The sequence below is a fragment of the Brienomyrus brachyistius genome, chromosome 7 (genome assembly GCF_023856365.1).
Source record: "Brienomyrus brachyistius isolate T26 chromosome 7, BBRACH_0.4, whole genome shotgun sequence".
NCBI lineage: Eukaryota > Metazoa > Chordata > Actinopteri > Osteoglossiformes > Mormyridae > Brienomyrus > Brienomyrus brachyistius.
This window is the reverse complement of record NC_064539.1, coordinates 15,480,523-15,508,093: the sequence shown is the minus strand read 5'-3', so window position 1 is coordinate 15,508,093 and position 27,571 is coordinate 15,480,523. Positions and strand designations below refer to the sequence as shown.

The window sequence follows — 27,571 nt, the reverse complement described above, 5'->3', positions numbered from 1 at the left end:
TACTAACTTCTGTTTTTCTACACTTGCACATCTGTGTAAGTCTTTCTTACTGATTTAGGCAATTCAAATGGTTTATTTCACGTTAATGTCTAAAATAGCATTCTGACTGATCCTCTTATTTGAGTGGGCTAGACAGCATGTTGGTTTTGCTGCATGGGAGTGGTGTCTGTAATAAGCAAGCATGCCTTCTAGTTATCCAAATTAAAATACATCTTATAATACTATAAAACCTTATAACCAAATGAAATAAAAAAAACAGCATTTTGCCTAAAACTTTGTCACACGGATGCTCATTTTAAATAAAATGATGATTAAATGATCATATCAATGTTTTAAGGTTATGTAGCTGGAACACATTTGTATAAGTTCATATATTAATTTTCACGTTTATCTCCTAACTTTAATAGGATTCTATCTTTAAGCACAGTGTCATTTTAAAAATCGGTTTACACTGTGCTTGCTTGTTTGTACTGTTTTTGTCTTTTTTCCACCTGCTGAAGTGTCAGACCATGTGACTTGTTGTTGGCTCCGCCTCTGTCAGCAGTATTCACAGGTCAGGGTCTCTCCATTAAATTGCAGGCCTGCTTTTTCCTCCCTGGCCATGCATTGTTCGACCGAAAAGAATTTTGCAGGATCTGTCACATCAGATGAATCTTTTTTTTAATGTAAAATCTATCCATCCAACTTGAGATTGCTTATCATGGCTGTTGGGATGAAAAGAAGAATCTACCTTTTGACTAAAGTACAAATGCATAATGAGCTATTTTTGGGCAGCAAACAGCTGTCTGTCTGTGCCCCCACCCTCTTCCTGTTATAGTGCCCATCTCTCCTCAGCAAACAGCTGTCTGTCTGTGCCCCCACCCTCTTCCTGTTATAGTGGCCACCTCTTCTCAGCAAACAGCTGTCTGTCTGTGCCCCCACCCTCTTCCTGTTATAGTGCCCATCTCTCCTCAGCTAACAGCTGTCTGTCTGTGCCCCCACCCTCTTCCTGTTATAGTGCCCGTCTCTCCTCAGCAAACAGCTGTCTGTCTGTGCCCCCACCCTCTTCCTGTTATAGTGCCCATCTCTCCTCAGCAAACAGCTGTCTGTCTGTGCCCCCACCCTCTTCCTGTTATAGTGCCCGTCTCTCCTCAGCAAACAGCTGCCTGTCTGTGTCCCCACCCTCTTCCTGTTATAGTGCCCGTCTCTCCTCAGCAAACAGCTGTCTGTCTGTGCCCCCACCCTCTTCCTGTTATAGTGCCCGTCTCTCCTCAGCAAACAGCTGCCTGTCTGTTGTGCCCCCACCCTCTTCCTGTTATAGTGCCCGTCTCTCCTCAGCAAATTGATGTGTGGATGTGAGCATGATGTTTGTTGTGAAGGTGAATTCCACAGGTGGTACCTGAATTTAAAAAAAAAAATAAAAAGTGATATTACTCCTAAAATGTTCTCCCGATTCACATAACAATCCAGGCAGTGACAGACTCAACTCGATCCCTCAACTCGATCATTTATGAAGAACAAAAGGGGCCTTTAGTCGAGCCATTCAGATGGCAGGGCTGGAGTATGTACAATGGGGTGGTAAGACTAGACCTAGACCCAGTGACTTTTGCAGGGTTGCAATGGGGTAATATTTTGCGAACCCCCTTGGGAGGGGGGGGGGGGGGGTGCAGTAGCGGTTTCCCTAGGTATATTTTGGCAATTGGGAGCATTATGCATTAATCATCTAGAGAAAGGGTAAGGGGGCGTGATCATTTTATAACTATGATTCCCGTAAATATTTTACATTCTCATTTTGAATGCTGCTTTCGTGCTAGCTGGACTATGTGTACAATATACGTGATGGATTTCAGTTATAAATGATATGCTTATGGGATGCCGGAAACACATATCTGGTTAGTATTTTTGTCATTAGTTTTTGCCATTTCACACATTAAGTCTGTCTTTTCAGTTGCAGTAACAGAATGTATGTAACAGAAATTGTCTGATGAACTAATTTTTCCATTCTTTCCTTCATCCACTTTTAAAATCCACTTTGAGAAGACTGATTTTGATTCATTTCATGCCAAATGAGAAAAATTTCCAAGTAATTTAAGATTTGTTTTCTTTTAGCATTTCCATGATGGACGCAAGGCACAGCAACACATTGAGAACTCCTGGAAGCAGCTGGAATCAGTAAGTGTTTTTTTCTCTCTCTAATGTTTGAATGTTGCGTTGGGAATCAAAAAGGAAGGAGAGCGGTGGTTGCAGCTGCCAGTTTGCTTTCTAAATACAAATTGCAAGGTCTGGATATAATCGAGCTGCATTCCTGCTCTTATCCAGCCAGTTTCTTCAAAGGAAACTGCACCTTAAAGTTTTAAAAGAACATACATATGAATAGTAGTGTTGGAGCAGTGTTTATAGTGTCTATTTAAATATAATCTAAAAACAATAATAATAATAATGATAAGCATGCTGTAAACAGATGCAGTCAACTACAGAGAGTGAATCACATTAAATTATTTCAGTTTTTTATGCTTAACCTCTATAATCAGATTCATAGCAGTGGGCGTCGAAGCACCGAGATCCCTCAACTCGATCATTTATGAAGAACAAAAGGGGTCTTTGTAACTGGAAAGTCCATAATAATATGTGGGTGAACCTAGCTGCCTCTGATGGTGAACTCATTACCTCAGTCTGACATTGGCCCTGTTAACTCAAGTGTTAAGTTTTCCTGTACAATCTTGTCAACATTGTAGGGCATCAGGGGCTTATGAGGAAGGCCAAACCTCCCTAAGTTATTATGGACCAACCGAGAGTGAATTATATCCTGGCTGAGAGACACTAATAAAAGGCAGAGTGTGGGGCAGGTGGGAGGCAGCATTTGCAGGATATTCTGTTCCCTGGAGTAACCAAAGGTGAAGTTACAGTATGAGCTAGGAAGAGGTAGATAGATCTGCTCAACACAAAGTTGGAGCAGAGCTTCTCATGCATCCCTCTAGTTACGGGCAGCATCTGTCAAAATGGAATGGAAGGAGTGGTTAAAGCGGCACGTGGAGTGGAGTACATCCCCAGGACAATGAAAGACCCATTACCGCCTTTTTACCATTTCAATGTTTAAGACATTGAATTCATTGTTTCACTGAAGGGGAGGGAATCTTGGCTGTGTGACTAAGTACACTGACGCAGAATAAACAAGGTTTTTATGTACCAGTGTCCAAAAATGTGGACGTACCCTTATTCCAGCAGGGGGTGAGTTAATTCATTTTCAGGGCTTAGTTTTGAATCCTCAGTAGGAACCCTGTTGACACAGAGGAAGAGGACATTTGCCTCCTACAGTCTTCTCTAGAGGTTAGAGAAATAATTTTTTACAAGAACTTTGCTGGATCAAAAACTGGGAGGACAGTCTTCAGAGAGAAATTCCACCAGCACCATCACAAAAGAACCTAATTACTAGATCACCCTAATTTCTCATGAAGAAATACAAAACGGACGTGATTGCACAATTAAAAATTACACCAATAACCCCAGTACTATCTTTATCAGCCATTCGCCTTCCAGCCACTTACCAGTACAGCGTGACAGAGGATTTTTTACGTTGGTTCTAAAGACTGAGAACTGACACGTAAATGAGTCTCCCGTATAGGAAGTACGCCCTATTTTCAGTCGGAGGACCAATTTTTGAAATTTTAATTACTGTAAAGTTAACTTTGCTCTCTCTAGACTGTAATCGAGAACAATGAAATGGCTGGCTTTATCTTTTTTCTTTGATTTTCTCTTCATAACTGCTGCCCTCTGAAAGAGAAGCCTTTTGGCCCCCAGTTTATACTTGCTAAGCCAATGTGGCACTGCTCGATGCGGTAAGCAGCAGAGATCTCACGCTCACCTCATGTTTTACCCCCACCAGAGCAAACGAAGGTTTGAGAGGGACTGCAAAGAGGCGGACAGGGCACAGCAATATTTCGAGAAGATGGACTCTGACATCAACGTGACAAAGGCGGATGTAGAGAAGGTGAGCTACAGACTATGGTGCCGTGATGTTTATCTAGCATGTGATGGCTGTAATCTGCACAGGCCACAATCACAGTCCTAGATCTCAGATGGAATAGCAGTAAATCAGCATCCCCGCTGTGACATCTAAACAAATACTGCAGGTAGACGTTTCGGGTGGTGATTTTTGATGCTTTTTTAGGGGGCTTGATTTCCGGGCACTTCTAGACACACTTGTCTTAGGCTGTTATTATGTACTGTAATGTACTCCCTGTTTTCTCTCTGTTATCCAGAAGTTCGGATAGTTCACGTACAGAAAGTAAAATTCCAGAGAAAGATTTTGTTTCAATCCACCAGCTGAGTACTCTTTGACTGTGGCTCTTTATACAGGTTGGTTGAAAAAAAATCTTGGCCTGGATTTTTACTTTCTGGACCTGAACTATCCACCTCTGCTGTTACCACACTTCATGGGGACACTGAAGTGTTTTTACAAGACCAAAAATATCAGAGTGCATAAAGATCCCAATCTGTTCAGTCCCCTCACAGTGGGAGTGTCTGAGCTGCACCCCTAACCCTAACCTTACTTTCCCCAAATTTTGCTTATCTAACAAAGACAGCTGTTAGCTTCACATCAGTTTGATCAGTAGGCATCTTCTTCTGAAGTATATAATTTTATCAGTTCAATAGCGGCGTTGTTCTGTTCCAGGTGTCCGGGAATAACAGATGGCGATTAGGCATCGTCATTTGCATAAATTTGCGAAGGTGCAAATGCCGGTATTTGCTGGAATACATGACTATGTAAACTTAAAGTTTCACAGTCATTAGCTTATCAAATGTAATGACATTTTAAAACGAGATTGTTATATGAACTCAAAAGTCCAATTAGTTGATTCTGTTTATATTATTATCTAGGTGGGGAAAAAAACTTGGGGATTTTGACTTAATTAGGAGTCACTGATAATCTGAGACGTTTGACACCAGCTGTGCTCCTCATTAACTGGAGACGAGCAAGAGAAGCTGCTTTTAAAATTACCTTCGGTTTGTGCTTCTTTGTATGAAAGAACTGAATGGGCAACAGTTTTTTCGACATTTTGTGTAGTAAAAACATATATCCAAGCTGCCACAGTAAGAAGAGAAAGTTTTTTATTTTTTTTAACAGTTGCAGTCTAATACTTGCAGTTATGTCCATCATGCTTAACATTTACGTCACTATTTCAAGAACCTGCAAGGGCACATGGAGCAGCTTTCAGAATGTATGGCTGTGATGGCCCACTCGTTATCCGAATGCAAATGAGAGGCCGAACAACAGACCTTCTCTTCCCTGTGGAAATGGAGTCAGCGGGGCTATGGCTGTCTCACTGGAGGAATGCAGATCTGACAGGGATGTCAGATAGCAGCGTCTGCCCCCCCACACTGGATGTTTCTTTAACATTCCCTTTGAGTTCCGAGCTATTATGCTACCGTTTTAAAAAGAAAACAATGGTGTATTGTGAAGCTTCTTAACAAATATTGTAACTTGTTAGTTCGGTCAGCTTTGTTAAAAGTTCTTATTTATCTCCAGATACCGCTGTACACCCCCACCTGAAATGCATGGCATTTTGCATACACTCATACTTTTGCTTCACCTTCTGTTTTTCATGGGTCACGTTTTTACAGCAGATGAGCGTAATAAGAGGCGCTGTACCTTGCTGACACCTACTCCTCCTTGACAACACGTTCATTCTGCTCTCCTTATCTTCTTCATAAAACATTGTGGTGGGATGATTTGGTAAAAATTCTTCATATTCTGGCACATGTCTGATGCACCAGATGAGAGAGCAGACAAAAGATCAGCCTTGGCACTCAGTGGGCTGCCGCTGTGACAGCCACACAATACTGCCTTGAAACAGTATAATTCAGGGGGGATAAAGATCCCACTGGTTACCAAGGAAAAAGTCCAGACTTCGAATCCAGAGTTTGGTAAACAGCAGTAGAATGGGTAATTGGTAGTTACTGTCATGTATCATTATACTTTAAAAGTACAGTTTTTTGATTAAATTGCAGTCCTGTTCTCGTTTTTGATGGCCCAGAGTCCCAGCTGTTATTATCTGACCAATTGACCTCACAAAGCATGAATCAGGTTGAATCTGTAATGGAATGTGGCTGCATTTAATTTTGATTCATTAGTGGCTGCGCGTTGACTGTAGAAATACACAACATAAGGTATTTTTAGTCATCAAACTGTCTATCTTACCGATTCAGCGTGTGGATTGTTATAGTGTAGAATGTGCTGTTTAGTGTCTGGAGTTGTGTTTCTAAATTTCTATTTATTTCAGTTTCTAGTTTTTATTGCTTTCCAATTCTTTCCTTAAGCCTTCATCTAACGTATATCCAATTGGCAAGTGAAAATTTCTTGCGAATGGAGTTCAGTTTTTATTTTTTATTTAAGGGATTTTGGTTTTAAAACTAACTAGCCAAGTACTAACAATAGAGTGTAACAATTTCTAAAATGTTTGTGAAAATGAATAACTTCTTAAGTTTTAACATGAAGCAGTTACTCTTTCTCTGAAACCTTATTATTATCATTGCTTTGTTATTATTATTATTATTATTATTATTATTATTATTATTATTTTTATTATTATTATTATTATTATTATTATTATACACTGAGTGTGAGTGGTAATTTGGTTATCTGGGAGCATCTTAAATTTTGGTGACTCTAGAAAACAGAAACTGGTGCAAAATATTAAGGGGGTAGGTCTCTCCAACAAGGGTATCTGTAAGAGCCAGTGTATGGAACCCCATGCATTTGCTGTATAACTAGAGCTGCTTGACCTGCCTGATTTATATACAATAGCTTCTGATCACAAGCTTACCAGCCACTCCACACTTTGATCTCTCACAAGAAGCTGAAATTCAGATTCTTTAGAGCACTCTAAAGCTAGTTTATTATTCAAGCTAAGTTTACTAGTCTAAGAAATTGTCTGCCAATGAACAGCATCACCTTGACAGATTTTTGAATCAAATTGATTTATATTGGATGAATTACTTCCAGAGAATAAATGAGGTTTAATTATGTAGTTCGGTATAGCTCAAATATCCAAGAAGTTTGCCAGAATTGTCACAGTTATTCTCCCTCTAATGTTTGTTTTTCACTCAAAAAAGTCAATAATAGCTTCCCACAGTGTACACGCTTTTTCTTGCCACTCATACTTTTCTGTATAAGTACATGATAATATTTATTTGGTTTCTGTTCTGAGAATGTTATATTTTATGTCTTAAGTTGACATTATGAGGCTAAAGGCATATCTGGATCTCTGGAGCGCTATGCTAGCCCTCTACAGCTAACGCTATGCTAGCCCTCTACAGCTAACGCTATGCTAGCCCTCTACAGCTAACTCTATGCTAGCCCTGTAAAGCTAACTCTATGCTAGCCCTCTACAGCTAACTCTATGCTAGCTCTGTAAAGCTAACTCCTATATTTTTGTCTTCTACCATGCATTGAAGCGCTGTTCCCACAAGGTAGGTTCATGGAGCGCGTTTTGTGTTTGTGGGGGCCTGTTTATCTGTTTGACATGCACCCCTAGACACAACAAGGCTCAATCCATTACTACATAAAAGCATCTTTAAGTCCTTAAGATTTGCAGCCTGTTGCCCTTGTTATTCGCTGTTGTTGTGAACGAGGTCTGTTGGGATATTATCCTGCCGAGGGGCGATCAAGGAGAATTAATCTTCTGTACTCTCGTTTCTGCACTTTGATCTTCTGTGTCTCATCACTGAGGCATGAACTTGAGCTTGAGTTTTTTATTTTTAAAGTATGTATTTAAATACAATATTCATTAAAAGGGTATCAAAACTGGGACCTTTAAGGATTTAGAAAAAATATAGTGGCCACATATATTGTCACTGTGTTTGTGCTTTGTTATGATAATGAACTGTTTGGCGAAGTATTGGGAATGTAAAATACACCAACTGAAGTAGTCTTTGAAGTCTATGTATGATTCTTGAAACCAAGCCTGTAAACGGAGGTTTGGTTTTACTGCTGTCCCAAGTAGACCTCACTAAGTTCTATTCCAGAATCTTCTTTTACAAGGGAACTTAGGCTCTGCCTTCTTGTCGTGCGTCTGGTTGTTCGGCGTAGTGTATTTGTGTCCGCTTGTGTGTCTTTGTGCCCTTCTGTGCATGTGACATAGACCCTGAACGTCCTGGTATCACGGACTCACTTTAATTAGTGACTTTAAATTTCTGATTTTCTTTTATCAAGCACAGTTTTAGCATTTTCATTTGATATTCCTGCTCCCACCTGTCATTGTGTTCCAAGAATCTGAGAATATATCAGCACTAAATCAAAAAATAAAACAAATTAGAATTTAGTTTGCAGAGAATCTCCAAATTTCGCTTTGATATCTACCCTGCTGCATGTCCAGAATATGTGGCATATTTATTTTTTTCCTTGGAGAAATGTTCACGGTCTTTACATTATTCATATCCATCCATCCATCCATCCATCCATCCATTTTACAGCTGCATATACTGGTCAGGATCATGAGGGGTGGAGCCTGTCCTAGGCAGCACCCTGCACAGGGCTGGTACACACTGGGCAGGATGTTATTCATATTCACCTGGTATATATTTAGATACACACATATAGATTTATCAGATCTCAGCATCAAAACGAACCTGAAACAACAGCCTTCTGGGAACCTGTCACTCGTCTGTTTGCTGTTAGTATTCAGGTTATCCAATAGTGACTTTCCTCACATCACCACATCAACAGTATCCTGTATACGACCATGCAGTGGCCTCGTTGACTGTTATCTCACCTAAATGTGCATTCACAATACAGCAGAATGGCCAGTGGTCTTTATCTTTGACACTGGAGATATCTGTCTTATAGCACTTGAAACCATTTTGAATATGAATGAGTAATGATGTTATCTGCTTCAGGAGAATTCCCACACATACAAGGCTTTGCCTGCATCTTTCCTGTGCTTTCTTAGCTCTTTTACAATTCCCTAAAAACACATGCATATCTCTTTTTGGCACAGGAAGTGATGCAATGGAAACGAATTATGAAACCACTTTCAGCGGTTTGACACTGGCAAGTTAACCAAAGATTTCTTTAGCAATGTTGACAGTTAGTTGTTCCAAAATTTTGTCTTTGGTCTTTCCTACAGTTATTTCCATTAACACAATATGATAAATGATATTTATCATATCATGATAAATGATATGGGGGGGCACGGGGGGGCACGGTGCCTCCATGGTTGGGAGGTCAACTGTCATCACTGCTCTGACATATGGAGTTTGAAAGGGGCCATCTCCAGTCCAAAGACTCTGGACTCCCCAACTTGCCCATTGCCTGTGTGTGTCCTGCAATGGACCAGCATCCTGTTCAGGGTGACCCCAGCCTTGCGCCCCCTGCTATCTGGGATAGGCTCACGGCCTTCTGAGACCCTGACCTGGGTGAGCAGCTGGGAGATGAATGATAATCCATGATATAATATAACTTTATTATGACATTTGAGTTATTTTTTCAGTATCTATCTGTTTTGCAGTCTCCATATTTGTGAGTGTTTTGCTATGAAATAGACTGGATTGGGAATCCGGCCCAGTCTGTATCGCATCGGTGGGAACTTTGGGGGTTTCATCAGTGGAAACGTGCAGCTGTAATCATTTGGCTGCTACTTTTAGCACATTTTAGTACTTTGCAGGTTACTTTGGTTTTGTGAGTAAAGTGAGGTGTGTCCAAATTGCTGTTTGCTCTGCAGAAAAAGAGAAGAAACGTGTGTCAGTCACACTTCCTGCCCTGTTAAAATCCACCATTTGATAAGGAGTGAATAGCATCCTGCTGATTTCCCTTCACTAGAAATATGACGCCTGCTTATTTTAACCTCTCTGTCTTTCTGATACAGTTACTTCTGTCCCGGGTAGAAGAGTGAAATTAATGAATTTTGTAAAAAATGAAAATGTTTATTTGAGGAAGAACATAACATATATTAATGTTTATGTATGTCTGTGTGTCTGTCATGTGTTACACAGTATAAATTATATTTGCCAGTAACCATTTGCTTTTGGGCAGTCAGGTTACAGCTGAGTCACATTCTGTCAGAAGATTTTTTTAAGCTTTCCTTTTATGGCAGCAACGATTAGAATGTTCTGGAAACTAGTGGGTAAGGAGCAGCCAGTTCATTCACTTCCATTCTCAGCTTACACACATTATGTAAGGTGTCCTCAGGCTGAGGTGACGGTTGGTTATCCCGAAGGGACTGCATTTTCAGGGGGTCACCCCAGGGGGTCACCCCAGCCACCCGGTCTGCTGCCCCACTGGTGCTCTGCTGCTGTTGCTGCTGCTGCTGGAAATTTGTAACCTTTTCCACGGCAGATGCATGGAGATGGTTCACTTGCTCAGTACTTCCTGATTAAGGCTCATGGATGTAAGAATTTTACAGAAATCCCGGCGTTTTTTCTAGACTGCATCAAATGTGTCTTTGTTGCCATTTTATCCTGTAAATATATATTCATTTCATAAAAGGTTCATCATATCTAAAACATCCTTTAGGTAATTGCCTCCAAACATCATGACCCCATTACGTTGACTACCCTTTGGGCTTTCATTTCACCTGCTGCCAACCAGGAATATCTGTGTGTGATTAAGTAGAAACAGGTTTCCATCACCTATCACTGTTGTGGTTCCAACTCCGTGTATTTCAGTGTCATTGTCGGCGGTGTTGGTTTATATTAGCGGGGTCTGTGTGTGAGAACCTTCTCTTCTTCATGGCTCTGTTCTCCAGGCGCGGCAACAAGCCCAGGCGAGGCATCAAATGGCTGCGGACAGCAAGACTGAGTATGCATCATATTTGCAAAAGTTCAACCAGGAGCAGAATGACCATTATCACACCCTGATCCCACACATTTTCCAGGTAAGACCCCAAGATCGTTTTCTCTTGCTGACCTTTAAGAAGTACAACCATTGAGAAACTGAATACTCCATTTTTGTGCTGGCGTAACCAAGAATGCAAGCTATTATAAACATTCAGTACCCTACCTCATTCCTCTTCCCAGTATCCTGGTTTAGTCGTCAGTTTCATATTTGGACACCGACATCCCCCCCTCTATGGTTCCAGTATTACTGAGAGCACAGACTGTGTTCTTCTGTGCTACGCAGTAGCTTCTGCCAATAGGTATTTGTCACACTCTGAGTCTGCTGTTCGTCAGTTACGTCCCACTCCTTCGGAAATATCAGCTGGTCTTGGCGGGTGACGGGGCCTGGGCATCATAATAATACTCCCCCTTCTGCCAGCCTTAAGGTCGACATTGGGAGGGCATTTCATTGGCTAAGCTGCATAGGAGCTTCGGGCTATTTGACATTAACTTTTAGAAGAATATGCCTGAGAATTCTCAACAATTCCAGTGTCTCCCCTTTTGTCGTTTACAGAAAATCCAGGAGATGGAGGAGAAGCGGATTGAGAGAATGGGAGAGTCCATGAAAACCTTCGCTGAGGTCGACCGGCAAGTTCTGCCAATTGTGGGAAAATGTCTAGATGGTATGACTAAGGCAGCAGAATCCATTGAACCAAAACATGTGAGTAGAGCCTCAGCGAAGGTGTTCGTTCAACATTCACACATGGGTTCGCATAACACAGGAGCTCATGTGACAGGACTTCCTACTGTGTTGATCTGAATATGTTTTTCCTAAAAATAAGTTTGAAAAAGTCTCATACTCTGGGTCTAGACAAATAAGGGAATAGATAGGTTAATACACTTATCGTAATTCAGTTGCCCATGGTTGCTTTTTTATGCTGTGGTTGCTGGTTAACTTATTATATGTTCTTGTGCAATAAAATAATTTTTCTTCATAAAGGTAATATGTGGTATTCCAAAAACTGTTTTTCTTAAAATAATTGGAAAAATCTGGGGGGCTCGTCTTTATTATATTCGGGGTCATCTTACAATTGCAGTCCTACTATATTTGGGATCGTCTCACAATCGGGGTCGTCTTATAATCGGGGTTGTCTTAAATTCGAGGTCATGTTATACTCAGGGTCATGTTATATTCAGGGTCGTCTTAAATTCAGGGTCGTCTTATAGTCCGAGTCGTCTTATATTTGGGGTCGTGTTATATTCAAGGTCGTCTTACTATCGGGATCGTCTCACAATCGGGTTCGTCTTATAATCGGAGTTGTCTTAAATTCGGGGTCGTCTTAAATTCATGGTCATCTTATAATTCGAGCCATTTTGTATTTGAGGTCGTATTATATTCGGGGTCATCTTAAAATCGTTGTCAGCTTATAATCGGGGTCGTCTTACAATCGAGGTCATCTTATATTCAGGGTTACCTTATAATTGTGGTCATCTCATATTCGTAGTCGCCTTATAATCGGGCCAGTGCAGCAATTTGTGTTCTAACTCTGTTTACAATTAAGGTTTCCTTTTTAGTTCACTTTCTTGTCATGGTCTTTATTATCAGCCATAGTTGATAGTTTCATGCTCCATATTTATAACCGGGATTAGTACTCCATCTTAAGAAAGCTAAATATTATGCTAAACAGTATCTACCAAGCCCCAGTAGTTTACTTTAGCATGCATTTGGCAAATGGTGTTAATCCATAATTGATAATCAAACTGTGTTGAAGCACTGTGGTCATAATTTGACTGTCTTCTCTCACCACCCTCCACGCAGGACTCGTCACAGGTTGTAGAATCGTATAAATCTGGGTTTGAGCCCCCTGGGGACGTGGAGTTTGAGGACTACAGCCAGGCAATGAAGAGAACAGCATCAGAGTGCAGCCTGTCAAACTCACGGGCAGAGGGAAAGCCCGATAAGCCCACCGGCAAGAGCAAAGGCAAACTGTGGCCTTTTATGAAGAAGAGTAAGGTAAAGTCGGCTTGGGCCTACCTGAGGGATCAGTACACGAATGGTGCTCAGCACACAAACAAGAGCACATGCGATCACACCCAGACAACACTGGCAGGCAGGAGCTAGTTTACATGTGATTTGTGACTTTATCGTAGCATTTTACTTTCATTGTCATTTTTTCTACTTATTTAACATAAACAAAAGGATTTCATCATATAAAGATCTGGTGCTGCAAGGCTCTTTTAATGTGTCAGTCTTGGTGGTTTATTTTATTTTATTTTTATGATCATGCCTTGTTATAGCTCTCAGTTGTATTTTTTGTTCTTGTCGCTTTTGGTGTTGGTATGTTTCTTTTGTTGCTGTTCTTGTCACTTACATGTTTGTGTTCACTCATGTTGGTATAGGTGTATTTTCATTAGTAGTACCATTTTATCATGAATATGGTGTTTCCATTTGTCACTGTCTTCCTTCTCCACATGCCATTGGTCATCTCCCTGTAATGTGGATCCACCAACCTTAACACACTAATGGCATCTTTGAAACTTGCAAAAGTGCAATTCCTGTACATTAACACTGAGAATAGACTGGAGGCTCTCTGTGAACCTCCAATGCAAAACCCATCTGCTATGCCCCAAATCCTTTTTTAAATAACTAGATACTTCCTCTTCGCTACCTACCTGGAATGGCTTCCCATAATCCCTTGTTGCAGTAGAATTGCATGCTATTGATTGCTGGGGCTATAGAAGGGCACCCCTGAATGTTTCCAGACCAAGGGTAACCCTGTGATATTTTTTCGATTACTTGCTAAACTTATTCTTGGTAAAACACAATGTTATCATTTTCAGATAATATAATTTATTGATCCCTGGGGGAATTCATTTACAAACAGCACCAATAATGAAAATCCACTGAATGTGATCCCATTAGATATCTTCATGTACATACTGCTAAATGTTATTTGTTTTTCATTTAAGTCCAAAGGGAAGATTGCTATAAAGCATTCCTTTGGAGAGAAAAATTTTAAGCATTTCACATAAGATGATGTGAGCATTTTTAAGTAATTGTCATCTTGTGGAAAGGTTTCAAAAGGAATTTAAATAAACAGAACAGAATTATGTGAAAACAGCAGCTTCCCAGTACAAAAAGGTTTGTGATTCATGTCTTTCACAAAGCTCAGCGGGGACCAGTAAAATTTTATTTTGAAATTAGAAATGAGAATCTGATATTTACTTTGACCTTATCTGGAAGTATACTTATGAACAGTACTCTCTCCTGTCGAAAGTGCTTAGTGTTAATTAATCCATTCTGTATATTTGTTGGTGTACACAGGTTTGTTTGGTAACAAAGAGCAGTTTGATTTTTTTTAATACTCAGAGATGGATGGTTCAGGTCCAGATAGTACAAATTCAGACCAAGATTTTGTTCGAACTGACCAGTTGAGCGTAAAGAGTGACAATCGCAAAGTACTCAACTGGGTTGTTTAATGAAAACCTTGGTGTCGACGTTTACTTTCTGGACCTGAACTATCCACCTGTATCTATTGGTTATTACTACAAGTGGTGGGTTTGAAGGTAACTTTTCGTCACTAATTTTGCTGTATGTCAGTAAATGTTTACAAGCTCTTCAGGATGGGAAAAAAGCGATGAATGTGAGTGAAGATCTGGGGTTGAATTTAAGTGTCTTTTTCCGCACATGCTGAGTGTCTAGTGAGGGAGCCTGTATGAGACGAACAGACAGATGGTGGCTTGCATGGGCTTGTTCTTATTTACTCTGCTGTCACTCACCTTTAACATGCTTAAAGCTTTGACGTAACATTTAACACTACATGCTTTTTAAGGTGTTTTTCTCTAGCTTCTTTTTTGCTGATCTTAGCTTAACTATGTAAATAACCCCCAGAAAATCACAAACTGGGTGTGATGATGTTTGCTATCCCGTGTTTGGTTTTTAGAACCTTATTTATCTCGTTTTGTGTGTTGTTTTTTCTTTTCTTTTCATTTGTTTTGTTTGCTGCTCCATTTCTCTTACCGATAGCTTATATCCCTGCTAGCCTCTCCCCGCCACCCGCCCCCCCCCTCCCCCCGCCTCTGCCTCTGCCTCCGCCTTACCGTCGCCCTCTGCTGTTCCCAATGGCCCCCAGTCTCCCAAGCAGCACAAGGAGGCCCTTACACTCCGCCTCAACGACTTCATGGCCTCCAAGCCCAAAATGCACTGCTTCCGGAGCCTAAAACGCGGGGTAAGTCCTCCTGTAGATGTTAGTGTGTCTCCTGCTGCATGACAGCTGCTGTGGTGCCCTTGCTTTCCTGTGTTTTATTATTCCCATAAACACAGACATTTTTCCCCAGGAATAATCTCCTCCGGGGTCTATAATTAAACATGCAAGGGACAATTAAATATAAGCACAAAGTGTTAGATATGTCAGAAATTAATGATTGGAGAACCAAATTTGAAAAGTAAACTAGGTAATATCATTAAGATTTTATATGTTATTAAGTATGGAATTAAGAATTTGAGAAGTGAGTTTTGGTTTTGGGCAACCAATGTGTCCTTCATACAGCATCTCCTCCTTCTCTCTGTCTCTCTGCTTCTGCATGCCTCCCCAAAGACACTTTGTCCATGTTTGAAGACGTAAATGTTCATCATTAATATCGTTTCTTAAAACCTCTCTATAGAAACATGTCTGTGTTTTCAGCATACAGGCAAACCATACGGAAGACAGGTGGTCTCAGAATCTGAGTGCTGTCCTACGAACACACCGGGTCCTTCTGAGTATGAGCCAACTATAATCATGAATGTAGCCAGTATGTTTCAACCAACAGTCAAAGCCATGTTAGAGATGGCAGATCAAACCTCAACCATGTAGCACTGTCCTGAATAATTAATTTAACTTTAATGTAATATAAGCTTTTGGGGGGTTAGTGTGTGGCTCACCGGGTTATACCCCTGTGCCTGTGATCGCCGGTTCGGTGTCTGATTTGGTGGGTTGAGCCTCTGTGCCTGTGATCGCCGGTTCTGTGTCTGATTTGGTGGGTTGAGCCTCTGTGCCTGTGATCGCCGGTTCGGTGTCTGATTTGGTGGGTTGAGCCTCTGTGCCTGTGATCGCCGGTTCGGTGTCTAATTTGGTGGGTTGAGCCTCTGTGCCTGTGATCGCCGGTTCTGTGTCTGATTTGGTGGGTTGAGCCTCTGTGCCTGTGATCGCCGGTTCGGTGTCTAATTTGGTGGGTTGGGCCTTCTGTGCCTGTGATCGCCGGTTCGGTGTCTGATTTGGTGGGTTGGGCCTTACACACACACATATATATACATACACAGTATATCTATCACTTCATACACAGTGCAGTTTCTTGCAGTTCAAGGAAAGTTTGACTGCAGCACAATGGCATATTATCCTGCATTTTTTTTTTGGAAATGCAAATGTCAGGGAATAAAGCTACAGCAATTCATATTCATATAGTTTGCAAGAAGAGAATATTTTGAAATGTGGATGAGATATACCGTCCGTCACTGGGGATAATACTCCTTAAACTAACTCAGTCACTCTTTCTCTATCTCTCTCTCTCTCTCTATCTCTCTCTCTTCTCTATCTCTGTGTCGTTGTATTTCTATTTTTGAAATATGCAAATACAGAGAGAACCTTTATCCTCCTGCTGCAGTCATGCTTCTGGAATCTTGGAAGCAGACAGAGCTGCTGAATTAGTTTGGCTATGTGAGCAACTAGATTCAAAAACAATATTATTCTGGAAAGTTCTCATTTGTTGATTGCTAACTAAACCTTGGACTGTAATTTTGTTCAGAAGCATCACTGGAATGAATCCTTTTACATAATCCACTCTTGTTTTACTTTCCGATATGCTGAGTGTTCACTCCTTATTTGAGTAACACATTTATCGTATTTGAGTTAGCGTGTACTAAAGCAGGCTGCGTTCTGGAATATGTTTGGGATCTTCGTGATCCATGGAACGAGATGGGATCTAATTGTTTCCAGTTGCCGCCCCACCTGCAGAAACCTGCAGTGGTGAGTTTTGGCACAGTGTCCCGGGTGATCGCCCTGGGTGACCCCCCCTTCATGGCACCCCACCTCTCCGCTGCTTCCAGGCGGGTGTTGTGGCCCCCACCTGTCACAGCTCTCAGATCCCTCCTCTGATCTCATGCCAGTAGCTGGGGGCTGCTGAGCCCTTTATCATACTGGGTATCGCTGCTCCTGGCTGTGCGTACGCATGTTCGTCTGTGCGCAGTAGTACTTCTCTGCGTGCGCACGTGGTGCACATGTTGGTTCATCTCTTAGAGTCTGTGTCTGGTTTTGATGTTTATCCATATGTGTGTGTTTTTACATGTATGTATGCCTGTGTGAATGTTTGTGTGCACATCTGTGTGTGTATTTATGTGTGCATGTTTGCCAGGACACACAGTATGCATTCAGTTACTCCGTATGTGTGTGCGTGTGTCAGTATGTGTGTGTGTGTGTGACTATGCTCACACGCACCATGTCACCGCCGTGTCCCGTAGTCCCTCTGTGTGTCACTTCCGGAATCGGCCATTAATGAAGCTCTGTTCTCTTCCGTCGCTGTTCCTGCAGCAGGCTGGCTGCTCTTGCTCATACCAGATAGAGCTCATGAAGAGGACATTGGGCAAGCCTACGTACGCGTTCGAGGCCAGGCAGTATGTCGTAAGTGTGTGTGCACGCACGGCAAGCAGTTGCACAGACACTAACCGCATTTGAAAAGATGGGGGGGAGGGGGGGGGCGGCTGTGGCTTCCTCCCGCGTGGCCCGCCAGGCGAGCAAACGCTGAGCAGCATCTCCAGGTGCTAAACACTTTAAACCGCTGTAAAACATTTGCAGTGTCAGTGTCTGGTGAGAGCTGACTCTCTCATCCTGTTTGAAACCTTTAACACTCCTTATTTCACGCACTATCCCTTTGGACAAACCAAGTACTATCCCCCATCTCCACATCTGAAAGATTTCAAGCTTATGCACTGAATATCATGACGATTTTTTGGTCATCTTTTTGCCTAAAGTGGTGTTTTTTATGTCCCGTAAATGGGGCTAGTGTCTGTGGAAGCGGCTGCACCAGTAACACACACCATCCGATTTACATGTCCATGCGCGATAAACCTCATCAGCCGCTCCGCTCACCCAGCTTCTTGTTCTGTGCTGCCCCCCGCTGCTCATGTGTCAGCATTGCGACCAAGGGGTTAATTCGAAAGGTGTGCCAAGCACAGCGGCTGGGCGCAAAGCAGAGGCCGACCTCAGGCGGCACTCTGACGCGGCCGGACAGGCGTTGCTCTCCTTCTTCGGCTTGCCCTGTCGTCTCTTCCCTGCCTTTCCGGAGTTTTGACCTGTGATCTGCCTCTGTGCATCTCCTGGTGCTTGTAACACTTTAAGATACAAGGGCAGCCAGAATTTACCCCTCCTGGTTTCTCTGTGCTGGCAATATCACGTCTGTAAATCCAGGTCGTCCGTTTTTATTGGGTCTCCCCAGAGGTAACCCTGCACAGCAGCCATCTTTATCCATGCCTTTAATTACTGATCTCTGCACTCTGATTTTTAATTGCCCATCGATATAAAGTTATGATTATAAAGATATGACGTTCGATTATAAAACGTAGACAGGTACCACCGTGAAGGTTCTCTGTATATCATTAACAGCATGGTCAGCATTTTTGGTATTTGTTTTACATTTTATTTTTAAACTTATAAAAAAGCACAATCTAGTCCATGCTAGGTGATTGATATTCTTTTTAAAAATGTGATTTTATTCAGTTTTGCTGTTTAATGACATTCCACCCTGGGTGCATCCTTATCTCTGCCATATACATCCCAGGAGTAGTTAGTAAATACATAGAAGAATGTTTGTTTGACCTTTGTATAGTGTTGATTTTCACTATCACTGACTTAGCAACCTTTTTCTGGGTTGCAGCAATTTAATCCCTCTTGGAACCTGAATCAACAAACAAATATTATTCTTGCAAGGTCTATCTACTGATTTTATGCATTATTTTTATTCTATTTATTTTATTGTTGCAGTTTTTTTATAGTTAGTGGCTGTGTTTGCCAAGATATTTTTATAGTTTTATGTTACATGGCTTCATTTACTCTTTCATTTTCACTGATTGTAGAAGAAGCACCTATTTTTAATCATGATAAAGAAGAAAAAGGTGTCGTCTCTGTGTGAAGTCCTTTGTTTATGGGAGTGGGGGCTGTGCACAAATTTGCACTTCTTCATTTTCCTGTGACTGCATTGAGTGGGAGCAGCAGTGAGGACAATGCGAGAGGGTCCTGTTAGGAGAAGCCATGCCTACTCTTTCACCATCTCTCCTTGCCTCTCACCTGCCTACAGCTTTGGGGCTTTTAAACTACTGGGCATGTGTGCATGTGTGTGTGAGTGTGTGTGTGTGTGTGTGTGTGTGTGTGTGTGTGTGTGTGCACGTGCAGATCACGTGGCCTGGTTATTGCCATTTTCTCGTTTTATTCCATCCTTCTTGCTGGCTGACTAGCAGCATGACTAGTTGACTGGCCATTCTCATCTCAGAATTAAAAGTTAATAACAGCAAAAAAAGAAAAAATATTAATTGATGTTTCTCATTAATGACCTTGATGCTTTGCAGATGTGTTCCCATGATACATTGCACAACGTTTTTTTGGTTACCTGTTTCTAAAATCTAAAGATCTGTTTACTGAATGCAGTTCCTTCGATTGGATCTCTTGATCAGATCTCTGCATTATCACAAGCCCTCAGGGGTAAACGAAAAGGTTTGGGATCCTTCGGTGGGTTGTCCTTCTGCAGCTGTGACGCATCATCTCACTCTGACAGATGTGCAACTCGCCTGAAGTATTTGCCACTGCAAAATTTGGAAATATCTAAACGACGTGTAGATGTATTCTATTTCAAAGGCAATAAGAAACACAACCGTACCTTTTCCCATATGTGACGTCCAAACTACCAACAGAAATTCCAGAAATGTCCAAGGTAATTTTCTGCTGATGTCAACTTCACATTTTTTTGTCTTTTCTCTTTTGTTTTTCATTATTCTACCTTCTACCATGAAGCTTTCTCTCAAGCTGGTAAGCATGATCAAAGCATGCACCCTTATATTATTCATACTTGGATTCCTTTTTTGTCTGAATTTAGTTGTTTCTGTTTATTGTTGTTCATATCAGAATTAATTGCCGACACTTGTTATTGTCTCTTTTTTTTGTTGTTGTTGTTTGTTTTTGTGTTTCGTTTTGTCCTCGTCTGCACTTGTGTTCGTTCTGTCAGATAACGCTCAATGCTCAGGTCCGGAGTCTTATTGAGGTGATACAAATTATTCATTTTATGTTTTTGTTTCTCCGAATCTCAGGGTCCTTTTTATGAGTACCACTACAGTGAACTCGAGTTCAGTTCAAAACTCGCCACCAAAATGAGTCACCCACAAAGGGGGAAATTAACTATCCAGGCCAAGAGAAATGAACCATCCAGAATATGAATGCGTTCTGCAGGAGTAATTCAGAATATTTTTTCAGGGGACTGGCATTATGTTAAAATACAGAGAATGTGCTTTTGAAAGTCATATAACAAGGACATTAAACACATTTCAGTACTGCTTTAAATTAAAATTTGTTCAAATCTTGGCCATGTATTTCATACTTTAATTCTGATGTCTCCGTTTTTTTTTATTTGAACAAAGTTGTTATTTAAAGCAGACATATTTGTAATATGTGGCATTACAGTAAGTCATGAATTTTAGCAGCCCAAATAATGTGTATTATAACTGCTCGATTAAAAAATGTTATTGTGATACTATCATTGCAACAAAATGTTAGATTCTTCACGTTCCTAATGTTATCAAATGAGGAGGCTTTGCCTCACATTTCTGAGCCATGCATTTCGTGACTTGTGCAGACTAAGCGAATACTGATAAAATATTTCACCACTCACACATGGCAACAGCACAGTGCATGTTAGGTATGTTAGTAAAGACTCGTCACATAAAGTCATGCATCAAAACACCGGCTCCTTTTCATTCTCATACACGGACAGTATGTGACAGTTCGCTGAACTTTACCCAACATTTAGCTCTTTAGCTATGCATGACCACTGAGTGTAGCTCCTTGAGTTGTGAACTATATTCCAATTTTGTTACGCTACATAGATTGCAAAGTACCTTTGTTCTGAAGTATTTCGATTTTACAAAAAAAAGGTGTTCATAAAAAATATCCGCTCAGTGACGAAGCTGTTATTAGCGAAGTACCGTAGAAAATCTAAAGCAAATGTGCCAAACCATCAAAATTATAGCAGAACTAAAACACGAAAGTGTTTTTCATAACAAAATTATAGAAAATAATAGGTAAGTTGATTATTTTCACTTCATCATACTTCATTAATAATTCATCCAGAATTACTTATGTATTTCTCATCTGTCAAATAGATCTAGATTAGAAATATTCAAATAATATTTACTGCAAGGAGGTAAGTATTTCTCTGTACTGCTAACCTACTGGAGTCTAGTGCATCTCACACAGTTTCATTCTAGCATCGTGACACTCTGTTATGCGTCTTTTCAGTTTCCATACGGTACCTCTGAAGTTCCCTCTTCAGTCCAGGCCTGTACTACACTTCACTATTCGGTGTGATGAAACAAATTCTGAAGGACTGTTTCATCTTCATCAGATGATTTTCAGATGTCATCATCACGCATAAAATTAAGACTGAAGTCATATAGTGTTTTATGAAATAAAAGCAAATGACTATGAAAAGGTTATAGTGTCTCACATTCCCGTTATACTTAATTTGTGCAGTTTTTCTTGTACAATGATGTGCAAGAGATGTTGCTATATAGCGCCACCAAGTGGCTGAACAACCAATTAACACTAATAAGTGACATTTTAGTAGCTGAACAAATGGATAGCGAATAAAATGATGCAAAATAATTATGGAATAAAATCTGAATAAATGCAATTATTTTTTTATTATTATTAGTTTATGTTTTCCAAATGATTTTTACTAAGCTTTTAGCATTTTCAAAGAAGTCTTGGGAGACAGTCTTTATATTCTGGGTCATTTCTATAATTATGGCTTGGTCTTCAGATGCCAGTGACCTGCATTGGCGTACATGGGACTGAATAGGTTCACCTCAGAGGTTTGCTGCCCGGTCAGACTGCAGTGTCCTCTTTATTCATCAGGCTGTGTTAATCTCAGAATGTATCCCGAAAAGACAATGAGACATATAATATACCTATATGCCCTGACCTACCAACTATATAGCTGCTGTGACATAGACCTTTACATTTTCTGGTAAAGCAGGATGTGTGTATATATCTTCGTATATATGACGCTCTGGAGAGAGGACACTGCACTTGCCAGTTACAGGCCGGCCATCTCCGTGTCCATGCGGCTCTGACTGGACCCTGATTGTTCTCTTTCTGTTGTTGCTGCAATTACTGTTTCAGGGTGCTGGGTCTGAAGATTTCAGTCACCTGCCACCTGAACAGAGGAGGAAGAAGCTGCAAGCCAAGGTTGATGACATCAACAAGGACCTCGAGAAGGAGATGGACAAGAAGTAAGCAAACCCCTTGTTTCAACAAGGGCTGTGGGGCTTTTGGTGACTTGCAGCTGTATTTCACAGATTAGATGCTAACCATGTCATGATTATGGTGTTTACAGGGATGCTATTCTTAAAATGAAGGATGTATATGTAAAGAATCCACACATGGGAGACCCCGGTAGTGTGGATCCTCGGCTAGCTGAGACTGGCCAGAATATTGAGAAACTTCAGCTCGAGGCACAGAAATTTCAGGTGAGCATGTTTCTTCAGTTGGTAAACTCCGTCCACCAGGAGTGCCAACAAGCCCTTTCCGTATTCCTGGGTATATACTGCAAAATGAAGACTTTATTATGTAAAGACAGCTCATTTGTTTTGAGTCATAGCAGACACCATCTGTGATGTATGCTGACAAAGGGAAGTCATGCGGTAAGTAGGACTCGGCAAAACAGCTGTGCATATAGCACAGCCTACAAGGAGACAGCAGATGGACAATGAACAGCATGTAAAGGCCAGCGTACTGCTTATCCCGGCCTGCGGGGGCAGTGCTGGATGCCACCTCATTAAGATGATGCTTCGTGACTGTTTTCTCGCCAATAAACTCTCTCTGCTTCATCTTCTAAAACTCAAAGGTGAAAATGAAACTTAAAAGTAAATAAGCTCCCTGTGACAGACCGGCATCCCTGTGCAAGGCGGCCCCTACCCTACGCCCTGTGACAGACCGGCATCCCTGTGCAAGGCGGCCCCTACCCTACGCCCTGTGACAGACCGGCATCCCTGTGCAGGGCGGCCCCTACCCTACGCCCTGTGACAGACCGGCATCCCTGTGCAGGGCGGCCCCTACCCTACGCCCTGTGACAGACCGGCATCCCTGTGCAGGGCGGCCCCTACCCTACGCCCTGTGACAGACCGGCATCCCTGTGCAAGGCGGCCCCTACCCTACGCCCTGTGACAGACCGGCATCCCTGTGCAGGGCGGCCCCTACCCTACGCCCTGTGACAGACCGGCATCCCTGTGCAGGGCGGCCCCTACCCTACGCCCTGTGACAGACCGGCATCCCTGTGCAGGGCGGCCCCTACCCTACGCCCTGTGACAGACCGGCATCCCTGTGTAGGGCAGCCCCTGCCCTGTGCCCTCTGCCTCCTGAAATGGATTATAGGCTCTCCACAACCCTGAACTAAATAAATACTTTTGGATAAGTAGACTCTGTGTCAAGATCTAAATATAATAGGGACTGATGTTAAAGTGATTTCTGTGTGTTTTGCATGATATAGCTGTCTGCTTCAAATTTAGTGTTTAGTCACTCCAGCTATAAAACATTTTTAGAATGACTTTTGCAAAACAAAATAATGAATAACGATTCTCAGGATAAACTAATGCTAGATTATCCCCCATTGTTTTCCTGTATTTTGGACGTTTGCATCCTGTTGAGTGTCAGCCATTGAAGCCATCTGTGTCTCTGGTTTATATTCTGACATTTTTCTAACTTAGACATCTGTTAATTGTGGCTAGTTTTGAATCATGGCTCAGTGTGAAATATTCTTGTTTCCTTTTTTGTTTGAGCAGTTTTTTTTCCTTCTGCCTCACCTCCCTTGTTTACATACTGTAACAGCAAGTTCATTTGAGGCCGGGATGTGCAGCGTTTCCATCGCCTTTCATCGCGATGCCTTATGTGTCCTGCTTTGTGTCCGAATCCCCAGAAAGAAAATAATGGATGCTTATATTACAGACATTTATTTATATAATGTCATAATTAAGAATAGCTGCGCTGGGAACTGTGTTATTGACTTGACATGACTTTATCTCTCTGGTGCTCCGGCTCCCCGCCACAGCCCCAAAACCAAGGGTAACTGCAGAGGCCAAATTGCCCATAGGCGTGCATGTGTGCGTGATTGATGTGTGAGTGTGCCCTGCGATGAGCTGGCTCCAGACCACCCCCCCCCCCCATGACCCTGAATAGGATAAGCAGTTACAAAAAATGGATGGATGGATGTTTTATTTATATACAGAGCACCTGGCATTCCATCACTGGTGTTCCCCTGTCCTGGGCTCTATGCTGCTCATAATAAGCTTCAGATTTTGTGCCCCCAATCCAGGCCAACCAAATTATGCTCCAAAATTCTACACTGTGATGTAGGGCTGGCTGGCAGAAGTGGAAGGGAAGATGCCAGTGAAGAGTGAACCTCCGCAGAGACAGAGTGTGCTGTACGAGACCCAGAGCAGCGTGCCCAGCAGCAACAACTGCGCCCAGGACCGAGAGAGGTACAGTAGGGAACAGGAGGCTGACATGTTCACATCCACCTTCACCCAAGAGCCCCCCCGAGAGTAGTGCTGTTGCTATAGTTACTGTATTTGTTCCTCCTTGAGCAGCCCGGATGGCAGCTACACAGAGGAGCAGAGTTCGGAGGCCCAGATAAAGGTGCCCAATGCGGAGTATGACGATGAATTTGACGATGAGGAGACGCTGCCCACCATCGGAACGTGCAAGGCGATATACCCCTTTGAAGGTGCCCCTTCGTCTAATGGCTGCCGCAGCAACACAGCAAAGCAAAAAGGCATTTTTACCACTGTACAGTTGAATTCTTTAATGTGATTGGTCAAACGGGGCGGCATGTTGGTGCAGTGGTTAGCACTGTTGCCTCACACCTCTGGGACCCAGGTTCGAGTCTCCCTGAGAGTGGGTTACATGTGTGCAGAGTTTGCATGTTCTCCTCATGTCGTCGTGGGGTTTCCTCCGGGTACTCCGGTTTCCCCCCACAGTCCAAAAACATGCTGAGGCTACTAAAATTGCCCGTAGGTATGCATGTGAGAGTGAATGTGTGTGTGCCCTGCGATGGGCTGGACCCCCATCCTGGGTTGTTCCCTGCCTCATGCCCATTGCTTCCGGGATGGGCTCCGGACCCCCCGCGACCCAGTAGGATAAGCGGTTCGGAAAATGGATGGATGGATGGATTGGTCAAACGGGTGTTCATTTAAAAAAATGGTTAAAGGTATTTATACCACTGCACTGTTGAATTCTCTAATCTGATTGGTGGGAAGGGTGTTGATTAAAAAATGGTTAGAGGCATTTATATCATGGCACAGTTCAATTATGTAATCTGATTGGTCAGAAGTATGTTGATTGGGGCATTAACACCATGCCATTGTTGAATTCTGTAATCTGATTGGTGCAGAAATGTGTTGATGGGTGTTGATTCATTCATGGGCCACCTTCTCAGGCAATAATGAGGGCACCATCTCTGTGATGGAGGGAGAGCTGCTGTACGTGATCGAGGAGGACAAGGGTGACGGCTGGACCCGCGTGCGCCGCAATGAAGAGGAGGAGGGATACGTGCCCACGTCCTACGTCGACGTCTTTTTGGACACCAATGGCAAAGGTGCTATGACATACATTTAAGTGCTGCGATGGGCTGGGGGCTTCTCTGCTTCCTTGGCCGGGGGGCACAGGTCAGAACCAAGGGGTGGACGCCTGGCTACCCAGCGCCAGTCCCTAAGTCTTACACCATAGTGTAGGACGATTGTGTTTCATTCCCTGTTCCACTACGTCAAGGAGCAGCCCTTGGACAGGCCGATCAGACAGCTAGATGGCTTAAGGACCACATCGTCCCGTGTTTTTTATTTATGTTGATTGTATTTAATTTATCGGAGAAGCTAAAAGCTGTGGGGGTGCTGGCCAGAAGATGGCCGCTGACATGTTAGAGGAGAGAGCAGGACCCCAGCACCAACAGTCTGTGCTCCCTCTCCCTGTCTGCCCATGTGCCCGTGTGCTATTGTGTCGTCAAATTGCCTGCATACATTTGCTTCATTCGCTCGTCACATTGACAGAAGGGGGCTGGAGGAACATGACTATTGTTAGAGATTGTATGGCTTATGTAGCTCTGAAGGACGGTCCCCACCGACGTGTAGCGTAGTCAGTAGCATTTTTCACGCTATTCTCAACAGGAAACCATGTTTTACAGGAGATAACAGCCTTTTGATATTGAAAGATTCTCTCATTTATAAAGAAAAAAAAATGATAATGGCTTTTCTAACTGCTACTGACCCGCCGCTGCTCATTCTACTCAGCAACGCCATCTTAGGAAGCAGCAACATTTGACAAGTCAAATCGACACATGAAGTTTACACATCTGTTTCCCAAACATTTCCCCAAATAAAATATTCTTTTATGTTAGGCAGAGAATTGTACTGATTACCCAGGTCAAGTATCAGAATACATCTTTCTGTATATATTGCATTATATAACATGTATTAATTATTAACTGTCAGAGGGTGACAATAAATAAATGTATCTGTAAATCATAAAGGTGTTTTAATATGAATTCTCTATATATTACATTGCTGGCTCCTGACTTGCAATGCTGTAGGGCCCATGTGTCTCCTACTCCAATGAATAGTTGAGACATTTTAAATTTTATGAATCCCTGTTGGTTACATACTGTTTTATAATGTTTCCAGAGCACTTAACAGAATGCATGCTGTTTTGCACTGTAGTAAATAATGCTAATTTATTGTGTTAATTAGCAGAAAAAAATAGCTGCTCTAGTATTGTAATTGCTGTAGGCATCTCTGCATACTTGAGGCAAAGTCCCATTATATAATAAATCAGAATATTTTTTTTCGACTTAACAACATCAAAATGCCATTCCCACTCATACTTGCACACCCGCTGATGTCAGAGTAACAGGCGTGCAGAGTATAACACAGTATAAATCAGTATCACTCCAGAAGGTGAGTGTTATTCTGTAGGACGTAGCTGGGTAGATCACTCAGGATGATCTCCAGATGCAGGCTGAGTGTCACCTTGCAGTGATGTGAATGTATAGCTGATCGTGTCCCGTAAAAACACCTCCCATTACGAACAGTCGCTGCCTTTTTTCTGTCCAGCAGAGTTAATTTAACATGCATGGATTTGTACACATATCACGTTATCTGCAGTCCTGCAACCTGTCAGATGATATACATATCGGGTTCCCCTGTGATGTTGCTCTCGATAAGCAGACCGTGTCTCAGAGATGTAGAGCACAATTGAAATCTTTTATGCAGTTCAAGGAGATTCTTCGTTTTCCCATGGACCGTAATATCACCACTTTGTTTTGTGAAATTGAGGGGAAAAGTGTAAGTAAATTTCATATCGAGTGTTATTCACACAACCATTTCATTACTCATTTTATGCATACAGAGAAGAAATGAAATGCTGCCATTAGCAAATTAAAGCATGCTAGTGTTCATTTGCAATTTTTTTTTTGCATGTCGGGCATTGATATAAGC

General features: G+C 42.1%; 1 protein-coding gene across 18 annotated transcripts in view; it reads left to right on the top strand.

Annotated features, from left to right (window-relative positions):
• The window catches only part of LOC125745739 (formin-binding protein 1), a 60,048-nt gene that overhangs the window by 29,714 nt on the left and 2,763 nt on the right, over positions 1-27,571 (top strand). For 2 of the 18 annotated variants that reach the window (XM_049018883.1, XM_049018878.1), the window contains exons 5-19: positions 2,089-2,151; positions 3,863-3,967; positions 7,435-7,449; positions 10,722-10,850; positions 11,366-11,512; positions 12,611-12,805; positions 14,925-15,020; positions 17,358-17,447; positions 19,830-19,844; positions 20,041-20,076; positions 22,212-22,321; positions 22,426-22,558; positions 24,441-24,565; positions 24,671-24,810; positions 25,522-26,606. In XM_049018883.1, coding sequence (XP_048874840.1) covers positions 2,089-2,151; positions 3,863-3,967; positions 7,435-7,449; positions 10,722-10,850; positions 11,366-11,512; positions 12,611-12,805; positions 14,925-15,020; positions 17,358-17,447; positions 19,830-19,844; positions 20,041-20,076; positions 22,212-22,321; positions 22,426-22,558; positions 24,441-24,565; positions 24,671-24,810; positions 25,522-25,700 — 1,578 coding nt within the window. In that variant the 3' untranslated portion in view covers positions 25,701-26,606. Of the gene's footprint in view, positions 1-2,088; positions 2,152-3,862; positions 3,968-7,434; positions 7,450-10,721; positions 10,851-11,365; positions 11,513-12,610; positions 12,806-14,924; positions 15,021-17,357; positions 17,448-19,829; positions 19,845-20,040; positions 20,077-22,211; positions 22,322-22,425; positions 22,559-24,440; positions 24,566-24,670; positions 24,811-25,521; positions 26,607-27,571 lie in introns of those variants that run through there. The other 16 variants (XM_049018880.1, XM_049018879.1, XM_049018884.1 and 13 more) reach the window with 16 other exon arrangements.